The 19,693-nt window shown below is 40.6% G+C and overlaps 1 protein-coding gene and 1 long non-coding RNA gene across 5 annotated transcripts; one reads left to right on the top strand and one right to left on the bottom strand.

Annotated features, from left to right (window-relative positions):
- The first annotated feature begins 2,116 nt into the window (after window positions 1-2,116).
- sidt2 (SID1 transmembrane family, member 2) lies at window positions 2,117-18,284 on the top strand. Of its 4 annotated transcripts, XM_079674727.1 has the most exons (27): window positions 2,117-2,922; window positions 3,015-3,136; window positions 5,103-5,267; window positions 5,418-5,463; window positions 7,607-7,708; window positions 8,023-8,106; window positions 8,218-8,383; window positions 8,884-8,977; window positions 9,409-9,464; window positions 9,705-9,731; window positions 11,297-11,335; window positions 11,427-11,504; window positions 11,635-11,697; window positions 12,041-12,156; window positions 12,283-12,356; window positions 12,469-12,535; window positions 12,621-12,694; window positions 12,794-12,917; window positions 13,190-13,307; window positions 13,578-13,714; window positions 14,212-14,320; window positions 14,641-14,717; window positions 15,122-15,168; window positions 15,261-15,366; window positions 15,453-15,563; window positions 17,189-17,302; window positions 17,738-18,284. In XM_079674727.1, the coding sequence occupies exons 1-27, from the start codon at window positions 2,686-2,688 to the stop codon at window positions 17,798-17,800; spliced, it is 2,616 nt and encodes an 871-aa protein (XP_079530853.1). In that variant the 5' UTR covers window positions 2,117-2,685; the 3' UTR covers window positions 17,801-18,284. The 4 variants fall into 4 exon arrangements, with proteins under 4 accessions (XP_079530853.1, XP_079530854.1, XP_079530855.1 ...); XM_079674728.1 differs by lacking the exon at window positions 9,705-9,731; XM_079674729.1 differs by lacking the exon at window positions 11,635-11,697 and having other exon boundaries at window positions 17,738-18,283.
- On the bottom strand, window positions 17,925-19,428 carry LOC307035433. The gene is made up of 3 exons (XR_013807106.1): window positions 18,528-19,428; window positions 18,330-18,373; window positions 17,925-18,299 (listed from the first exon to the last, which is right to left on the bottom strand). It is a non-coding gene; the product is annotated as an uncharacterized lncRNA (long non-coding RNA).
- Between the last annotated feature and the right edge of the window lie 265 nt (window positions 19,429-19,693).

Raw genomic sequence — 19,693 nt, 5'->3', positions numbered from 1 at the left:
CAGTGATTCTTTGCAAACTGCTGCACTGTGTATGATGATCAGTAAGGCTTAAAAGGAGTACAGCACTCTAACGTTGAAATGACAGATACACATAATAAGGTTCAGGAAAACAGACAACATGAATATTTCTAGAAATGAATAGTTCTTCACACGTTCAAGCAGTTTGACAGACAAATTATGGCCATTCGGTGTTCGTGAACAACCTGCTATTATGAGTCAAAGCTACGTATTCCTATTTGATCAAATGCTTTTTACATCTAACACTCATGAACAGTTCACATAGTGTTATTAACCCTTTGACACCAAACATACATTTTACTAGTAGCCTATATTTGCCTATTTCATAGTTTAAAATAAATTATATCACTATCACTTATATGAATATGGGTATGCCTACAGCCAAGTGTGTCAGGAGCATTTATGGTCACTTAAAAACGTGAATAGACCAGAATGTATTTTTGTTTATTCTCAGCAGACTCTGTTGAACCTGCAGATATGAAAGGCTTTGTCTTTGCTCACAATTAAAGGCAACAATTCTTAGTTTAATACATATTCTTTTTGATTTATACACTCTCGCTTAAACACTGGGGGGGGGTCTTGGGGACCATCACATAGGCCTAACTGTTTTAGTATAGGCCTATTCATTATTTTGTCCATGCTTTCAGGTTGAATTGTCCATATGAGTGTAAACTATATTATTAAAGTCGTCTCATGTAGCGTCATTATTTTTGTTTGTGTGTAATTTATTCTACAGACATATTTTTATATACATATCGTTTTTGATAGCTTCTATACAATGTGCCAACCAGTGACACAAAATTAATACTACGAGACGCATTGAACAAACATCTTTTTGGATTTCTGCAATTTAAATATGAGGGGAGATTGTTTGTATTTTATTCTATTCTACAGCCTTCTGACATGGTTGTAGACAGCACCACTGCATGGTAGAAAAGAGTTCCTGCATCATGTTACCCTAAACTGGATAAGACAATATAAGAGCAGAACTGGCAGCTGCCCTGCTTCCCAGGGCCCTAAACAGAATCGTGTTCAATGTAGGTGAATAGGTTTGAGATAATCGCATAAACTGACTTGTTGATTGTGTTTAGCTGAATGACGTATCTAAAAAACAGGGCCTGCATCGCCACCATTAACAATTTCGAAGAAATATGATTTATGATTACGCAGACCCAGACACAAAAAGACTAAAACATAAATAATAGGAGTACTTGGTTGTTTATAGATATGCAAAATAGTATAAGGCTGCCATTAGGCCGCCTGTAGAAGACTTTGTGGAGGCAACTGGGTGCAAAAAGATCACAGGGAGGAGGATCAATGATACCTGACAGCTCATTATGACAAAATATGGATGTAGCCAAAAATGCAAATAATGATCAGAAGCTAGAGGGGATTTTGCTCTCTTATATAACATCACATCCCATTTGCTAATATGTATGTTATATGTTCCTTATCATAAAGGTTAGCAAATATGTGGTAATAACATTTTATTGATCAAAATAGTAGAACAAATAGAACAATGGCTCTTTATTTATATTATGAAAAAGGCATAAGGTGTGGACTCTAACTTTATCCAAACTCTTTATTTCTAATTATTTCATATCTAATAATGTTAGCTTGTCTGGGTTTAGAACTCATACAAATATTTAATAATTTAAAAAAAAAGGTTAATTTCAGACATGTAGGCCTACTAAAAAAAGCTGTTCACTATATACTGTATGTAAATAGTTGTATTGCATGAACTGATATGTTGATTTGGTATAAATTAGCTGAATTGTGTATTTAAAAGTGAGTGGAGAGCTTGTAATGTTAATTAAATTAAGATGAGAAGTCTTGACAAATATATAATAATATAAATAGTACAAATGCATTTCATACATTTGTAGGCCTACAGAAAAAAGCTGTTCACCACGGTTGTAGATAGTTGCCTAAACTGATAGGTTGATTTGGAATAAATTGAATTATGTATCTGGAAACAGGACTTGCATTGCCTAAATTAACTATTTTTAAGAAACATGGTTTAGGATTAGGCCTACTAAAAAATCAGTTCTAGAAGACAGAGACATTACGTCATGACGTCGCACCGTTTGTTTACTGTCTGAGCGTGGAGGGGGGCGCTAATGTCTCCGATTTTTCATATCATAAACATGCAAAATCTATTCACTCTCCGTCCGAGAAATACTTTCACAATGCCGCAGCGCCGCAAACACATGCCGTGACAACCGCTGGTATTGGAAAGACTTGAACACTTTAACATTTTTCGGTCCGCGAAGCTGGAACTAAAACTCCGATCAAAACATGGAGCTGCCTTACCGACGTCCTGCCCATCAGTGCTAACGTTAGCACTGCGAGCTAACAGCTGGTCAGTCTCTCAGATAAAGAGGAATTGAGTATCATTTTCATCAATCGTGTTGTGTTGGGACCTGTTCTTGGTCGCACAGCAGAGAGCTTCGATTATTTGCAAATAGGACAAGCCGTTAATCTGTATCTAAAGGTAAACACGTAGCTTTCTCTTTAGCTTTGCAGCTGTTATTGTCTGTTATAGCAGTGCCAAAGTAAAGCTAGCTAACTATCCTTATATTTGTTGATGAATGGGGTGGAGCGGTTAGTACTATTGCCACGCAGGCTCGAATCACGTTTCAGTTTAGGAAGACGGTGTCCGACAAAATGGTGTTAAGGAGTTGCTGGAAGTCTCGACATAAAAACAGCTGTGGACCTGCTGGTTGGATCCGACCAGCCCTGCTCTGGTTCTGTGTGAGCCAGTGTGTTTGCGGCATTGGGGCGGTTGAGGAGAGTACAAATGTGGTCCAGAAAGAGGCCGAGTTTGATGTGACATACAATGACACTGTAACAAATCAGAACCAGACCATCTATGCTTTTAATCACACTATCTCCAGGAACAAGGTGAGTTTACATCGCCAAACTGTTACATTTGTTTATAGCTTAATATGACGCAATTGAATAATATGTTTGTTTTCTATTTCTCTGGGTGTCAGACGGAGGGAGTTCGTGTGACTGTGGACGTGTTGTCACGAGGTTCTGATAGTCCCATATTGTTTGTGGTACGACAGAAGCAAGCTGTGCTGTCCTTTCAAATCCCTCTAATTTTAAGAGGCTTGTGAGTATTTTAACTTTACATGCCCTAGTTGTGACACATCTGGAATCATAACATCTGATGTAGACTTTGTTTTTGGTCATTCACTTCTGAAGTCCTAACAATCCAACAACATTTACAGTTTATTACCTGATTACCAGCATAATGCCTTATTGGCTTCTGCTTGCCATAGCAACATCCTAGCTATTACCCTAAATCCTCTGAGGTTTTAGTCAATTATATTCTGTGAATTGTAGAGCCGGGCTAATATTTGCTTAATAGGATAATTAACAATAATAGTTTGTTGTCCTTATACAACACATGGTTGTGCAATGAATCAGTACTGTCCACTCTACTTCATAGACCAAATACGTTTTCCAAACCATTAGGGCATACACGACTTCCTCTTTGGTAAATTGAACAACTACACACTTAAATGTGTTTAGATGTGAAAACGTTTCTATAGAAAATTAGAAAAGAAAGGGAACTAACCAGTCGTAGGTTGTGATAGAGCTGTATGTTGTAATATTTTTGAAACAATACTTACACCGACAAAAATCAATTATGGAAGTCTCCACCCCAATGAATAGGCTTGTGTCTGTTTAACTAGGCTTTTATGTATGTTCTTGTAATTGACTGCAGACACTCAGATGATACTGAGAGCAATAGCCCAAGGTTTCTCCTAGGGAGTGTATGGCGTCCTGTTGCTGCTTTCACTAGACAGTAAAGCGATATGACTTCTGGTCATGAGATAGAGCTAATGTTCTTGTCTGTTGTCAAGAGCTGTGATTAATAACCATATAAGTGAAGGAAATCTGTAAATGCTAACAGTGCTTTATCTTTGGATATATGTTGGAGAAGGATGTGTTTTAGATCCAGGGTCAAATGTATCCCAAGAAATGCTGCATTTTTAGGAATATTGCTTATTTAGATATCATAGTTGTATGTGGACATTTGATAGAATCCAAATGATTTCTTTCTTTGATGGAGTAAGCAAGCACTAAGACTCACCAGTTGTCAATGTGGGGACTAAACAAAACACCTCAAATATGCTCCAGAGTTTTCTCATTGGTTATAAGGCACACAGCCTTTTTCATAACAGGTTAGAAGTTCAGCTGTTTATTAGCTATTGGCTCACAGCCCATCTGCGATGTGTCTCCCACACTCCAAGGTACTTTGTGTGGTTGTGCAACACCAGAATAACCTCACTGCAGTCTTGCCTGTGCAGTCTCATGGCCATGCATGTTTTAGCAGGTGACTAAAAAAACTTGGTGTTTCACTTCCTCCTTTTAAGATCCTCAAGTGTGAAGATTTCTGAGGAGCCCTGTTTACTGTAAATGAGCCACTCTCAAAGTCATCAGTATTTCTTTCTTCTGTTTCATGTAGTTTCTGTTACATGTTCTTTTTTAAATATTCCCACTTCAATTTGATCTATGCTGTTTGCATTTGCAAACATTTTTCTAGAGCTGGGTATTGATTTAATTGTGCTCAAAGCTAATTCAATATGCATTATTTAGTTACTGTTGGTCATCTGATTCCTAAACAACAATCCTTGGTAATGTCGTATGCTGCTATTATATTAAGTAATCTAATAAAATAATTTCCATCCTCAGTTACCAAGTGCATTTTCTTGCTTTGGTTTTTATAATACATTCATCCATTACTTATTTCAAAGTACTTTTCCATGCATGTGTAGATACTTGTTAACCCTCTGGAGTCTAAGGGTATTTTCTTGATTTTTAGATGTCTCCTTAAATCAACTTTTGTGTTACATATCAAAATGTTCAGGACAATCTCTAGACTTGACAGAAATGCATGTCACTCACCGTAGAGCACTATGTGATGAGATAATTAGCTCTAAAGCTGAACATTTGACATCCGATTTTTGGAAATCTTCAAAACTCTTGTGAAAACATAGATTTACTCATGTCATCCAATTCAAACCTGTTGAATGGTAACTTGAGTTTATTTTTGTTCTATCTCTCTCCAGATATCAGAGAAAGTATCCCTACAATCATGTGGGCCGGACATTGTGCCAGCCTCCGACCCGGGCCTCCTCGGAGAACCAGTTCTTCTTTGTGGACGTGTCCACCCTGTCCAGCCAGGGAACAAACTACCAGCTCAGGGTCAGCCGTGTTGAAAGCTTCACCCTGCAGTGAGTGACATCTGAGAGAATCACACAAACACACGGTGTAGCAGCTACCTGCATTCTCAGCTTCATGAATGTTACTTTAAGCTAGGATTTAAAGTCACAAACAGGTCTGTTACTGGTATGTCTAACATGTTTTCTTAACCTTGATTACAGGACGGACACGAAATTCAGCTTCACCGCGTCACCCTCCCAACCTCAGGTATTACAGCTCAATACCAAAGCTTTGTGTTGTTATTAGAGATCCGATACCGACTGCATATATGCGTCCAGTATTGGTGACAATGGAAAAACCGAGTACATTTATTAAGGTATTTCTTTGTTATATATTGTTTTACAAAGTAAGTAATACAATGTTAAAGTCAAGCCTGATTCTGCGTCACACATAAAAAAATATTCCTTTCACTTCCCAACAGTGATACATACAGTTTATTATTAAACCCTGGTACTTTTTATCGGCCGATACACAGAGCCCAAGTCAAGATATTGGAGTTAAAACCCCGTTGTGTTTCTTAGTATGGCACGTGCTACTCTACAAACTGAACATTTCTTCACTGATATCTAGGTTGCAAACAGGGAGAGTGTGTGGGTTAGGGTACCAATGACGAGAAACCTGAGAGAAGATTAGATTAGATTAGAATCTTTAATGACCACACAGCCAAGCTAGTGGAATTCGTGTTCAGTGCAGTTTATTACAGCTTGTTCCATACAATTGAATTCAACATACAATAAACAGACAATAAAAAGTACAAACACAGCACAGGGCAAATACATACATCATGACATATATACATAAAGTTCAAGGTGTGATTGATTGTGATTGTTCATTGGGGTTATTTAGAGTCCATTTAGTGTCCGTATTGCAAAGGGGAAGAAGCTGTTTTTGAAGCGGGCGGTTTTGGTGGACAGTGACCTGTAGCGCCTCCCTAAGGGCAGAAGTTGGAAGGCATGGTGAGCTGGGTGGGAGGGGTCAGAAATGGTTTTCTTTGCCCTTGTGACAGTTCGTTGGTGGTGAAGTGATTCGAGTGATGGAAGGGGACTGCAGGTGACTTTTTATGCTTTATTGACGATATGTTGAAGTTTATTCCGAGAGAGGTTGTCTGAACTGCTGTACCAGACTGTGATGGATGATGCGAGGATGCTTTGGATGATGGCTGTGTAGAACTGGATTAGGAGATGTTTCCTCACTCTGTATTTCTTGAGCTGCCGCAGAAAGATGTGCCAAGAAATTTGAGTGATTCTGTGGTGGAAATGAGTTTGCCGGAGATAGATAGAGGTGATTTGGGCTGTGGCTTTCGCCTGAAGTCGATGATTATTTCTTGGGTTTTTTGCTGTGTTAAGTAGGAGGTTATTTTCTGAGCACCAGGTGACTGCTTGATGGATCTGAGTGAGGTATTGTGTTTCATTATTATTTGAGATGAGTCCTGTTATTGTTGTGTCATCTGCGTATTTATATATGTTGACTGTGGAGTGCTGAGATGTGAGTTGATTTGTGTAGAGTGAGAATAACCAGGGGGATAGGACACAGCCTTGTGGAGCTCCTATACTGAGGTGCAGAGGGAGAGATGTGGAGTTGTTTATTTTGACCCGTTGTTGTCTGTTCCAGAGGAAGCTGTGGATCCAGTGACAGATGCAGGGGTCAGTGTTCATAACCATTAGTTTTATTGAAGAGTTTTTCCGGGTTGATGGTGTTGAAAGCGGAGCTGAAGTCCAGGAACAAGATGCGGGCGTAGGTGTTGGGGGATTCCAGGTGTTGTAGAGTGTGATGGATTGCCAGGTTGACAGCGTCATCCACGGATCTGTTGGTTCTGTAAGCAAATTGATATGGGTCCATGAGGGGGGAGGTGCTGGTTTTTAGGTGCCTGAGAATGATGCGCTCAAATGATTTCATCGCCACAGATGTGAGGGCTATGGGTCTGTAGTCATTGAGGCAGGATATTTTATTAGACTTGGGTACAGCGATGAAAGTGGATTTAGGAAAGCTTAATTAGGAATAAAGGGAATTTCACATTTTACACAATTCTTAAGCATGTTTTGACTTCATTTTTTTCATCCTTTGGACTAACACGTTCTGCTTTTACCTGAAAAGAGGAACAAACTAGTTTTTCATTATGACCTTTTGTAGCACCTCTCCCTTGAATCATAACCCTTTAATCCATCAGGTTGGTAATTGTTGTACCAGTACTTCAGTTTATTTATCTATGTTCCATCACATTTTTTGTCTATCCCAACCTCTTTCAAGCATTATAAAGATAGTGAGGAAAAGCTAGGAAACATAAAAAAGGGGTTGATCGTTACTTCATATTCATATTTTTCCCTATTCTTTCTTTTGCCCATTCTCTCAGTACTTCAAGTATGTCTTCCCAGACGGGGTGGACACTGTGATCGTCAAGGTCAACTCGGACATGACCTTTCCCTGCTCCGTTATGTCCATCCAGGACATCCAGGTACACTCTCCCCCTCCCTACATCATCCCCTCAAACCAGACTTCTGATGTCCTCAAATGCCCCCTGCGTTGTAGACAGCATGCAGTACCACCATTTGGCCACATGAGGGCAAAATGAAGTTCATGACAATGTCGTTGCATTACCGAGCCCACACTGTCAATTTCATGATGTTCTGAGAAGTAATATTTTAATCACCTTTGTTGTTAATGGTTGATATAATATTGTTATTTTTATGCAATCCTGTTCATCTTATCTTTGAAGTCTTTGTGTTTCATATTCCATGCTTGTCTTTCTTCTTGTCTCTTTCTTATTAGTGTCCAGTCTATGACCTTGACAACAATGTGGCCTTCATTGGGATGTACCAGACTATGACCAAAAAAGGCGCCATCACAGTGCAGGTAGGGTCTGACACACAGTCGCTCACATGGTCAAAGCTTGTGTGTCAAAGCATACAGCTCTTCCATTACAACATATATCATATATATATTCTGTCCTTCTCTGTCATTTAGAGAAAAGATTTCCCCAGCAACAGCTTCTATGTGGTGGTAGTGGTAAAAACAGAGGACGAGGCGTGTGGCGGTCCGCTGCGATTCTACCCTCTCCGTCCTGATGAGCTCATCGACGCCGGCAACCGCAGCAAGCTCATCGATGTGGTTGTCACCCCTGCTATCAACTGTAAGTCACATGTTCACAAATATATACTGTTCAGAGGGAGGAATAATCCACATTGATTTCTTGTAAACCACAGAGCTTTTTGGAATTATTTGGAGGAAAATGAATTTGTTAAATGCCCACAGTTAAGAAGCTTCCATACGGGTTCAGGTTCGCCATTAGCTTTATAATTGTGCCATTGCAGTAAAAGGTTGTTTTCGGTATATCAGCACAATATACAATGCAACTGGGGGAAAGTTATGATATTTTGAAGGATGATTTTCATTAAACCCAGGTCTCCCAAAAGTAATAAACGAGCATTCTGTTCTCTAGAAATTGAATTAATAGAGAAATAAATAATGCAAAACAACGAGTGTTGCTTTTATGCATGCTGCATGTTATATAATGTATGTCTCCCCCAATTGTAAGCTGTAATGATGATATATAATTTCATTCTGCAGTGCAGGCGAGCTCCTGCAGTGTTATCATGTTAATATGCTAACAGTATGTCTCTCTCCACACAGCGGAGGTGTATGTGAGGGGCATGCTGTTCATTCTGGGCATCTTCCTCTCCTTCTATCTGCTCGTATTGCTCATGACCTGTGTGGAGAACAAGCGGTAAGATTCAGCACTTTTCTCTGACACTAAATCAACAGTTAGTTGCAAACACTTCATACACCCAGGCTTGTTTCACTGCTGAGATCATTTGCATTTGTATATTTGAATAATTGAATCCTTTGCAGTGATACATAAACTTCCCATGTACCTCGCCTTCAATTGTCATTACAGCAGATGAAGCCACAGAGACTGGAGTATTTACCTTAAGTGTTTTGGTTTTTCTGGATATATTTTGTTTAAAAATCGTTAAGCCCTTTGTAAAAGAACATTACTTTACAAGTTCACAATGTATACATGTTGTTATTCTGGTCCTAGTTCAACCCAGGTGAGTGGGTGTCTAAGAAGAAAGTAGATTTATACAACTGCACCACAAGAGGAGCACTCCACTGAATACAAATGATTTTAATTTCTTTTCCTCTCTTTTTCTGCAGAATGAAGAAAAGAGAGGCGTTTCAGATTGCTGCCGACATGTCGCCCGCGGAAACAGGTAACCCAGCAACTAGCTACGATGGATCGGCCCATTAGGGGCTCGTAAGAGGGTGTGTGGAGTGTACCATGTTCTTAAAGTTGTGAACGTGTACTGGAGAGAAGGTGCCATATTCAATGTTAGATTACCCCTAACAGACAGTATAGTAGTACATTAACTGTTTTAATGTAGAGTTAAACATTTCTGTGTAATGAATGTGTGTCTTTCGCTCTCTCTCCCTCATGCTTATGTGTGGTTCAGCCTCTCTGCTTGGGAAGAACGGAGATGGTATAACGACACTGTTACTCCTGCCTGGCACTTAAAACTGTCTGTAGAGGCTCTGCCTGCATTAGCTCACATACTATAACTCTCCTGCCATATAAACAGTGTTCATTGACTAACAATAAAGAGATGTGATTGACTATAGAGCTCTAGAGGTTGTGTCGTAACATAAAAATGATAGTACTTCAAGTAAATGAAGCTTTTATGGCTTGCAGATACAGATACACATGACTCACTTTTATTAGGTTTTCCTGTATTTCTCACACATTCTACTATTTCTCCCAGCTATACTGTTTGTTTACTGAACATCAGAATATGAACATCAGTATATGACATTATAGTCAACAATACGAACAACACAATGGACAAACTAAAGGATGAAATAGAAGTTATCAAGATCAAAAATACAGTAGTTAATTACTGAGATTAATATATTCTCCTCTGTGGTTCTTTAGCCCAACTCTACCTCTCAGTGTGTATCTGTGTCTGCTCACTGCAGTGTATGCTAACATGAGACTTTTTTTTAAACTATTCACTTTCATTGCAGCAGTCACCACTCTTTGCAACAAATTCTGCAGCATTCCCCACTCACATTGTCTTCCTAATACTGTCAAATGTAGGCATTTAGAGTCTGAAATAATTGGAGCCCTGCATGTGTTTTTGCATCCCTCACCTCTCTGTGTTCATGTACTAATAACGTAGTGTTTTAGTGTGTAGCCTTAAAGGTCCCATGTCATGCTTTTCCGGTTATTACCCGTCCCCTTGTGTGTTATGAAGGTTTTTCTGCATTTTAAACGGTGTGCAGAGTCAAAACCCTTAAAGTACACCCTGTAGCGAGTAAAACTCTAACACAGAAAATACCTCCCCAAAACGCCTCGTTGGTGAAACGAAAAGAAAGCACGAAAGCACGTACCCGGAACTAAATGGGCCAATCCGTGGAGCCGTTATGTTACGTCCGCGGAGCCGTTACGTTAAGCCCTGGCTGATTGGTCCAAATTGACCCATCCACACACACACACTCAGTGCAGGCAGCTCTGCTGATTTCTCCTCCCTGGCTGCAGGCTGATAACAGACAGTTGGGATCGCGGCAAAATTCTCTCTGCAGACCCATTCTCACAGCGTTTATCAACCTATAAACCTTTTTCTTAATCAATATCAAGCCACACTTATTGTTTTTATTTCGGCTGTGACTTTGTGTGTGTCCAGGTTGAGTTTGGCTGTGTTTGGCTGTGTATCGCTAAACAAGGAAATCACACCTCCACGAAGCTCAGCGCGATTCACAACTTACCGACCAATCAGAGCACACTGGGCTCACAGGGAGGGGGGGAGAAAGTGAATACTGCTGAATACACGTACTTTACAGAGATGCTGTATGCGAAACCAATGTGAGTTTGGAAAATTGCACAGTATTTTTCTATTTTAGTAGACCTCAACAATGGAATTATGATCAGTGGAAATGGCCATGACATGGGAGCTTTAAGATACTAACAAGTATTGGTTGAAGTGGTGCTCATTGTGTGCACCGATACTTTTAAATGTGTTTCTAAATGTGTGCGTGCTTATCTCCACAGGCCAAACTCCAGCCTCAGCGTATGAATATGGATCGTTTGGTGAGTTTCGGAGATTTCTTTACGTCTTTCTTTAACAGTAGCTTTTATGAATAATATTAATAATGAAAAATCCTTCTGTTTTTTTCTCCAGCTGACAACGTTAGCACTCTCAGTTCAGAGGCCATCACTGACAGCGCCACATCCACTGACAACAACTATGGATACATAGGTATGGACACACACAGTTCCTCTGTCCCACCCCTCACTTTGCAGTATGTCTCCACAGCCTGGCTTGCAGTTAGCTTTTTATGAGCTTCTTCTGGTCCCTCACCTGTCTTCTGTGTGTCTTTGTTCATCAGGACAGAAGCCTTTCAAACGTCGCACAATCCTCTATCACCTTCACCACATAGCCATCCGCATCGGTGACACACTGCCGCAAAATCGTTTTAATAGTTGCACCAAACCAATCAGCGCCGTTTGAATCAAACATCAATGAGACTCAAATGTCGATGCCTGGAGGTGGCAAATTCCTAATCTGATTCAAATGAAATAAACAGCAACATCTTTTTTGATACTAGGTGGATCAGAGTACCAACAATCATTGCAATGCAAATACTTTTTAAGAGGTGTGATGTGTTGAAACACCTTTTGCATCCTTAAAAAAGGACAACTTTGAATCCATGTAATTCACCAGATTGTCCCACCAATGAAACGAGAGGCTTGTTTCTCTTTTTCTTCCATGAACTCCCTTTCTCTCTCCATCAGAGCGATCGCTGGACGCCGTTGGACGAAGCAGGCACGAGTCTCTGAGCTCTGTGGAGGAGGACGACTATGACACGCTGGAAGATATCAAGTCAGACAAAAACATTGTCCGCACCAAGGTTTGCCCAGTCCCTCCATCTCAATGCACATTGCTTGGTTTTGTCACAATGTTTAAATATCACTTCTCCTTTCCGTTGCTAATTCCACGAGTAATGACGTGTAATAATATCCCCTCCTGAATACAGAAATATCTATGTGTGTCTGACCTGTCCCGCAAAGACAAGAGGATTCTGAGCAAGAAATACCAAATCTACTTCTGGTGAGGATCTTGGTTAGAATACAATTGAATGAAGTACAATGATACACTTGTGAAGATTTCTAAATCCTCCCAATTCAGAGGAAGTTCTTATAATGATCTCTTTTCCCTTCAGGAACATTGCTACTATTGCTGTGTTCTATGCACTGCCAGTCGTCCAGCTGGTCATCACCTACCAGACGGTACACTGATGAGACATGGACGATCTGTGAAATAAAATATGATAAATAAAGATGGAAGGTAAACTGACTCTCTTTCTTTCTTCAGGTGGTGAATGTAACAGGAAACCAGGACATCTGCTACTACAACTTCCTGTGTGCCCACCCTCTGGGAGCTCTGAGGTGCGTTTGGATGCCAAATGTATTATCGTAACCACAGTATGGCTAGAAGGTTACATATCGGTGTTTAAACCCTTGTCACACACCATTTTTCATACACAGTGCGTTCAACAACATCCTCAGTAACCTCGGTTACGTGCTGCTGGGATTCCTCTTCCTCCTTATCATCCTCAAAAAAGATATCGTCCACAATCGGGCCCTGTTCCGCAACGATTTGAACGCGCTGGTGAGTAACACGGACAGAAGTTAACACACTGAGACACTTAGAATCATGTGTGTGTCACCCAGCAAAGAGGGTTTTTTAGCTCTGTTTCCAAAGTAAATACACATTTTTTGTGATTAAAAACAGTATCTTAGCTAAATTAGCACAATTTTGTAACTTATTGCTTCAATAAATAAGAAGTAATGAAGGGAGTATACAGGCACAATGTCAAATGTTCTATTTATTGAACTTCATTGCTCAATTATAACCCAATGTTCCTTTCTCCCACCCAAAAGGAGTGTGGTATCCCAAAGCACTATGGTCTGTATTATGCCATGGGAACGGCTCTGATGATGGAGGGTCTGCTCAGCGCATGCTACCACGTCTGTCCCAACTACACCAACTTCCAGTTCGGTAAGACTGCATGGGTCCTCTTTTTGACTACACACAGACCACAATCCTTTTTCTGAGATCACCTGCAGCCATTGTTGATCCAACGGAATAACATTTGTGCAGATTGTCCTCTATATTAGTTTCAGAGGTTTACCATTCCACGCTAAAGTCACTTTTATGGAAAATTGCAGTTTAGTTTCCCGATGCCCTTCTGTGCAAATAATCTGGGTCTTTCAATGTTTATACGACAAAAATATGTTTTGTTGACATCTTTTTCTTCATTTCCTGCAGACACCTCCTTCATGTACATGATTGCTGGGCTGTGTGTGTTAAAGTTGTATCAGAAGAGACACCCAGACATTAACGCAAGTGCTTACACTGCATACGCCTGCCTGGCCGGGGTCATCTTCTTCTCTGTGCTGGGAGTGGTAAGCACGCACGCACGCACGCACGCACGCACGCACGCACGCACGCACGCACGCACGCACGCACGCACACACACACACACACACACACATACATACATACATACATACATACATACATACATACATACATACATACATACATACATACATACATACATACATACATACATACATACATACATACATAGAGATCTTTTATTAGAGATGTGTCCGTTGTTTGTGTATGTTCTTAGTGTCAGGATGGATCCCTTGTCTTTTTCTCTGCAAACAAAATCTACCTATGTGTACAAATAAAGAACCTGAACACACACACACACACACACACACACACACACACACACACACACACACACACACACACACACACACACACACACACACACACACACACACACACACACACACACACACACACACACACACACACACACACACACACACACACACCATGTAGTAGACAAGTAACATTTTGTATGTGTTTGATACTCTGTTTTCAGGTATTTGGGAAAGGAAACACGGTCTTCTGGATTGTTTTCTCTGTGATCCACATCCTGGCCACCATGCTCCTCAGCACACAGCTCTACTACATGGGCCGATGGAGGCTGGGTAAGGAACAACTGAAACTATAGACAAAACAAATGAGCTAAACCAGCTCTTTTTAGCCAAAAAGAACAGATGAATGTTGTATTGTAATTACAATGAATGCTTTTATCTGTTCCTGATCAAATGCGTAGCAGCACGATTTAACTGTACAGACAAAACAATATTAGCTTTTTAATTTTTTTTATGTATGCATAGGAATAATCATAAATCATTGAAAAGTGTTATTTTGACTGATTAACTGTGAAGGTGCTTTGGATTCGAGCCTAACACTCTGGACTAGTGTTTGACTGCAGTTCACACTTGTCTGTATATTGTTGCGGCAGACTCTGGGATCATGCGCAGGATGTTGAACATCCTCTACACAGATTGCATCAGACAGTGCAGTGGACCCATGTACATTGTGAGTAATGACCTGAAGCAGCTGCAACAACATGTTTGAAAGCAATAATTCACCCACGAGATAACCTTCAAACTAAATTACTCACTTCCTTCAATGGATTTGTGTGTAAAGATTTTTGCTGTTCTTAACCAGGACCCCATTTACTTTTAAGTTATCAAAACTTGTAAGTAACAGGCTGAGAAATTGATATACAAATGGTCATTTTGTTGATGAAGATATTCCTTTAAACACATATTACTCTGAGCTTACAATTAATCACAGTATTTAAAATATTATTTAGTTTATACTAAAGATGTGGTTGGGTCCTCGAATGATGATTTTTGGATCAGATTGTGTCATTCAAATGCTTCTACATGTATTCAGTCATTTGTCTACCTCTAATTCATCTCTCCTCTGTCTGACAGGACCGTATGGTTCTGCTCGTACTGGGAAACATAATCAACTGGTCTCTGTAAGTGATATTTTAACCTAACACTAACCAGACAATTGAAATGTAAATATAGGTCACAGGATTAAATCATCTGTCTCACTTCCTTTCTGCAGCGCTGCTTTTGGACTCCTAGAGAGACCCAACGACTTTGCCTCCTACCTGTTGGCCATCGCCATCTGCAACCTGCTGCTCTACTTTGCCTTTTACATCATTATGAAGGTGTGTCATTGCATATTTCCATGTTTTTAATTAGAATAACGTTTTTTTTGTTGTATTTCTGACGTTTTTCTGTGTATGTGTTTCAGTTGAGGAGCGGTGAGAGGATCGGATGTCTGGCGTTGGTGTGTATTCTGTTCACAGCCGTGGTGTGGGGCTTCGCGCTGTTTTTCTTCTTCCAGGGTCTCAGCACCTGGCAGGTCAGACACACACACACACACACACACACACACACACACACACACACACACACACACACACACACACACACACACACACACACACACACACACACACACACACACACACACACACACACACACACACACACACACACACACACACACACACACACACACACACACACACACACACACACACACACACACATTCAGAGTTACACAGAAGCAGCATTAGCCCCTTGCACCTAGTTGACTAAAGTTTTAGCCTGTGAGAGCACACATTGGCTCTGTATTTCTTAAAGGTCCCCTATTATTCTGTTTTTCATCAATATATTAAAGGTCTCAGACATATACAAAACATGTCTCTGAAGTGTTTGGCTCCAAACACCAAACAGATCATTGTAGAATCCCATAATCCCCTCTGTTTCAGCCCTGTTTCAAAAGTGCTGATTCTGGCCGTTTCTCAATGTCGAGTCCACATCCTGCAGAGCCACTATTTCAAGTATACTACGTCATAGAGTGGCGCAGAATGCTGGCCATTTAACATGCATTTCAACAGTCCTTCGGCGCCACTCGATGAGGTAGTATACTTGAAATAGTTGCTCTGCAGCAGTTTTACTCGCGATTGAGAAACGGCCTCTGTGTCTGCAGCTGTTACGACCCGCCCCCTACTCCGTGGTAGTGGCTCGCAGCATAAAAGAAAACACACAAAAAAACCAGTACTTGATAGTGATCATTTATTTGAGGTACAGCCGTTTACTCACACAAGCCATCCGGCAAACGAACGAGGTCTGGAGGACTGGACAAAAGAAACAAAAAGAAGGAGGGGGCCCGAGCCAGCCACACCACGGGCCGTAGGACCCAGAGCTTCCCTCCCCTAACCGGAAATCAAACAAAAACCCTATGGGAAACAAAATAAAGGCTACACATCAAAACATCAGCTGCAGTGGGGTCTATAGCTCAAAAGCAGCAGAGAGATCATCAAAAGAACAGTGTCTTCCGGGATTAGGATAGGCGAGGTGCACCAGCAGGGAGACAGAAAATACAACAAGGAGGGGAGCACGTAACGGTAGCTTTAAATGCAAATGAACCCCCTCCCCATGCCACTCTGAGAGATATTTGGTTAAAAAGAACACAATGGTGCTCTAGGAGGAGATTCAGGTGATGAGGTGGGGGGGGGGGGGGGTTTACCTTGGTTGCTGATTTGCTAATGGTTACACAAGCGAAAAAAACGTTATGACATCACAAAGTGGCCGAAATCTGATCAGCTCATTTTCAGGCAGGTTTTTATAGAAATGGATCAGGACAAAAAGAGAGAGAATCTTTTTTCATGAAACTTTCAGAATCTCTTTACAAAGAGGGGGGGACATGTTTCTGTAGAAAAGACATGAAAAAGTGAATTTTGCACTCTCGCGGGAATATCTCCGCAATGGAGCGAGGTTAAGTTTCACTCTCAATTGCATGATATAGCCCAGCGCAACACCTTCGTCACACATGTTGCCACTTGTTTGTACCATTTTCAGGCGATTTGTAATCTGTTCTAGAAAAACGATGTGTTTTTTGATATTTGTGGAGTTTGGTGGTCCGCGAGTGTTTTTTTTATTGGTTGTGGTTTATTGGTGTGTTTTCCTCTCCGAACACAGAAAACTCCAGCGGAGTCTCGCGAACACAACCGGGACTGCATCCTGCTTTCATTCTTTGATGACCACGACATTTGGCACTTCCTCTCCTCCATCGCCATGTTCGGATCCTTCCTGGTACGATCATGTTCATTTTTTGTGTATGTGTGTGTCACATAGATATCTGTCTTTGTTCTGGACACTCATTAAAAGCATATGTAAATAACATATTATTTATATTAATGTATGTGCACTTGAATAAACTTTAATATATTGTTGCTATATGGGAACTGGCAAACAGTACAATTATGCGGCCAATTCACCAACAATGGAATAAAGTTGCCTCATTAGAAATGTTTATCTTCCCTTTCTCAGGGTTCTATCACAAAAGATGTTGCGCCCATGATTTACCAGTACAAACACATCCATAAAGAGTTTCAGCTATTTGTGAATTTCGCCTTTTTTGAATCCCATAATTTGGAAAAGGAGGTAGAGGAAAAAAAACCAGCTGCCCAATCCTTTGTGACCCACCCTTGTGTATACTAACCCCTCACATCTTTTTTTCCCTGCTAGGTCCTTCTGACTATGGACGACGACCTCGACACCGTCCAGAGAGACAAGATCCTCGCCTTCTAGACGTGTCAGATCTTCTGAGCTCAGCTCTTCCTCTCTGCCTTATCGCCACTCGTCTCGCTCCGTTCTCAGCTCCTTCATGTTCTTCAAAAAAAGCACAGCCAGTAGCCGGTTTTTCCCAGGCTGCACGGCGGGCATCTCTCTGCCTGCAGGCCTCAGCCAATCAGCCGGTCAGAGAGGGGGCAGTAGCTCCACCCTCCCTCCGTTTGTATGGACACTTGTATGTGCCAATAAAAAGACTGGGTCGACGTCAAGTGATGCTGAAGTGTTTTGTCCTCTCGCTGCCATCATCAATATAACTGTTGTGATCAGTGTTTACTTCCTGCTGTTGATGAAAATGTAAACACCCGCTCAAAGAAACTATCAGAATTAACTTATTTTATACTGCATTACATTTGACTCACAAGTCAGCAATGTATTTTGAAATCACTGTTTTTATGCTGTGTGTGTGTGTATGCCTGTGTGTGTATGCCTGTGTGTGTGTGTGTGTGTGTGTGTATGCCTGTGTGTGTATGCCTGCCTGTGTGTATACCTGTGTGTGTATGCCTGCCTGTGTGTATGCCTGTGTGTGTATGCCTGTGTGTGTATGCCTGTGTGTGTGTGTGTGTGTGTGTGTGTGTGTATGCATGCCTGTGTGTGTATGCCTGCCTGTGTGTATGCCTGTGTGTGTGTGTATGCCTGTGTGTGTGTGTGTATGCCTGTGTGTGTATGCCTGCCTGTGTGTGTATGCCTGCCTGTGTGTATGCCTGCCTGTGTGTATGCCTGCCTGTGTGTACTCCTGTGTGTATGCCTGTGTGTATGCCTGCCTGTGTGTGTATGTGTATGCCTGTGTGTGTGTGTGTGTATGCATGTGTGTGTGAGAAAATGAGTTTTGTCTAGTCTGTCAGTGGCCTTTTGATGTTCTAATCATGTAAGTCGCATACTGTGCTCTGATTGGTCAGATCCTCCAGCTACCCGTCCTTCTCATTGGAGAATATCAATATAATGATGATGATGATTGTATTTCCTTCTTGACTGCCCTCAAGTCTGGATGCGATGTTATTTTTTACTCTGCACTGTATGATAAACAGATTAAATGTCTAATGTTGCAATGAGCGGTTATTGAATAAAAGTCTCATTTTCAGGATCGTTTTCTGGCTCCTTCCTGAACGTTCAGTTAGCGACTCCTGAACCAGATGTTCTGTCATCTACAAACCTGATAAAATGGTAGGAACTCAGAAAGTGATCTGCCATTGAAGTGGTATTATAACCATTTTATTCAGCAATGTTGTCATTACTATGTTATTTGTTTATGGCAAGAATATCGAGTAATGAAAGTGCCAGCTTTGCTATTCACCAAATTGTATTGACTTTCAGAACATTTACTACTACTGTGTAAAACTGGAATACACTGTAATACAGGCTATAGCCTAACACAGTATCGTGCTGCTAACAAATAAAGTAACGTTAGAAGTGCAAAATAGATATTAACTTGTGTATTTATTCTTATTTATACATTTCCCATCTATTCACCTTTATTTTTGTATCATTTATTTTGTACAAACTACTGATAATTGTGTATATAACTGACTGTTTTGCACTCTGGTTAGACCCTCCTTAATTTCGTTACACTGTGCTTGCATTTTGTATTGACAATAAAGTAATCTAATCTAATCTAGATATTAACTTAAGTCACTGTTTGATGAGGTGTCATTGTTTTTCTACAAACAAACTGAAGACAAAATGTAGCACTGCCTAATATAAAAAATACAATTTAAAATACATATAACAAATATGTTGTAATGTTTGAGAAGACCCAAAATGTACAATCTTAGCAGACATTTTATACTAGAATATTTTTGTTGCAAAACTGATATCAATATTTACAGTTAATCACTATAACAGGAAGTAAGAGAA

Source organism: Notothenia rossii (genome assembly GCF_949606895.1).
Source record: "Notothenia rossii genome assembly, chromosome: 4".
Lineage (NCBI taxonomy): Eukaryota > Metazoa > Chordata > Actinopteri > Perciformes > Nototheniidae > Notothenia > Notothenia rossii.
This window is presented reverse-complemented; position numbering and strand designations above follow the sequence as displayed.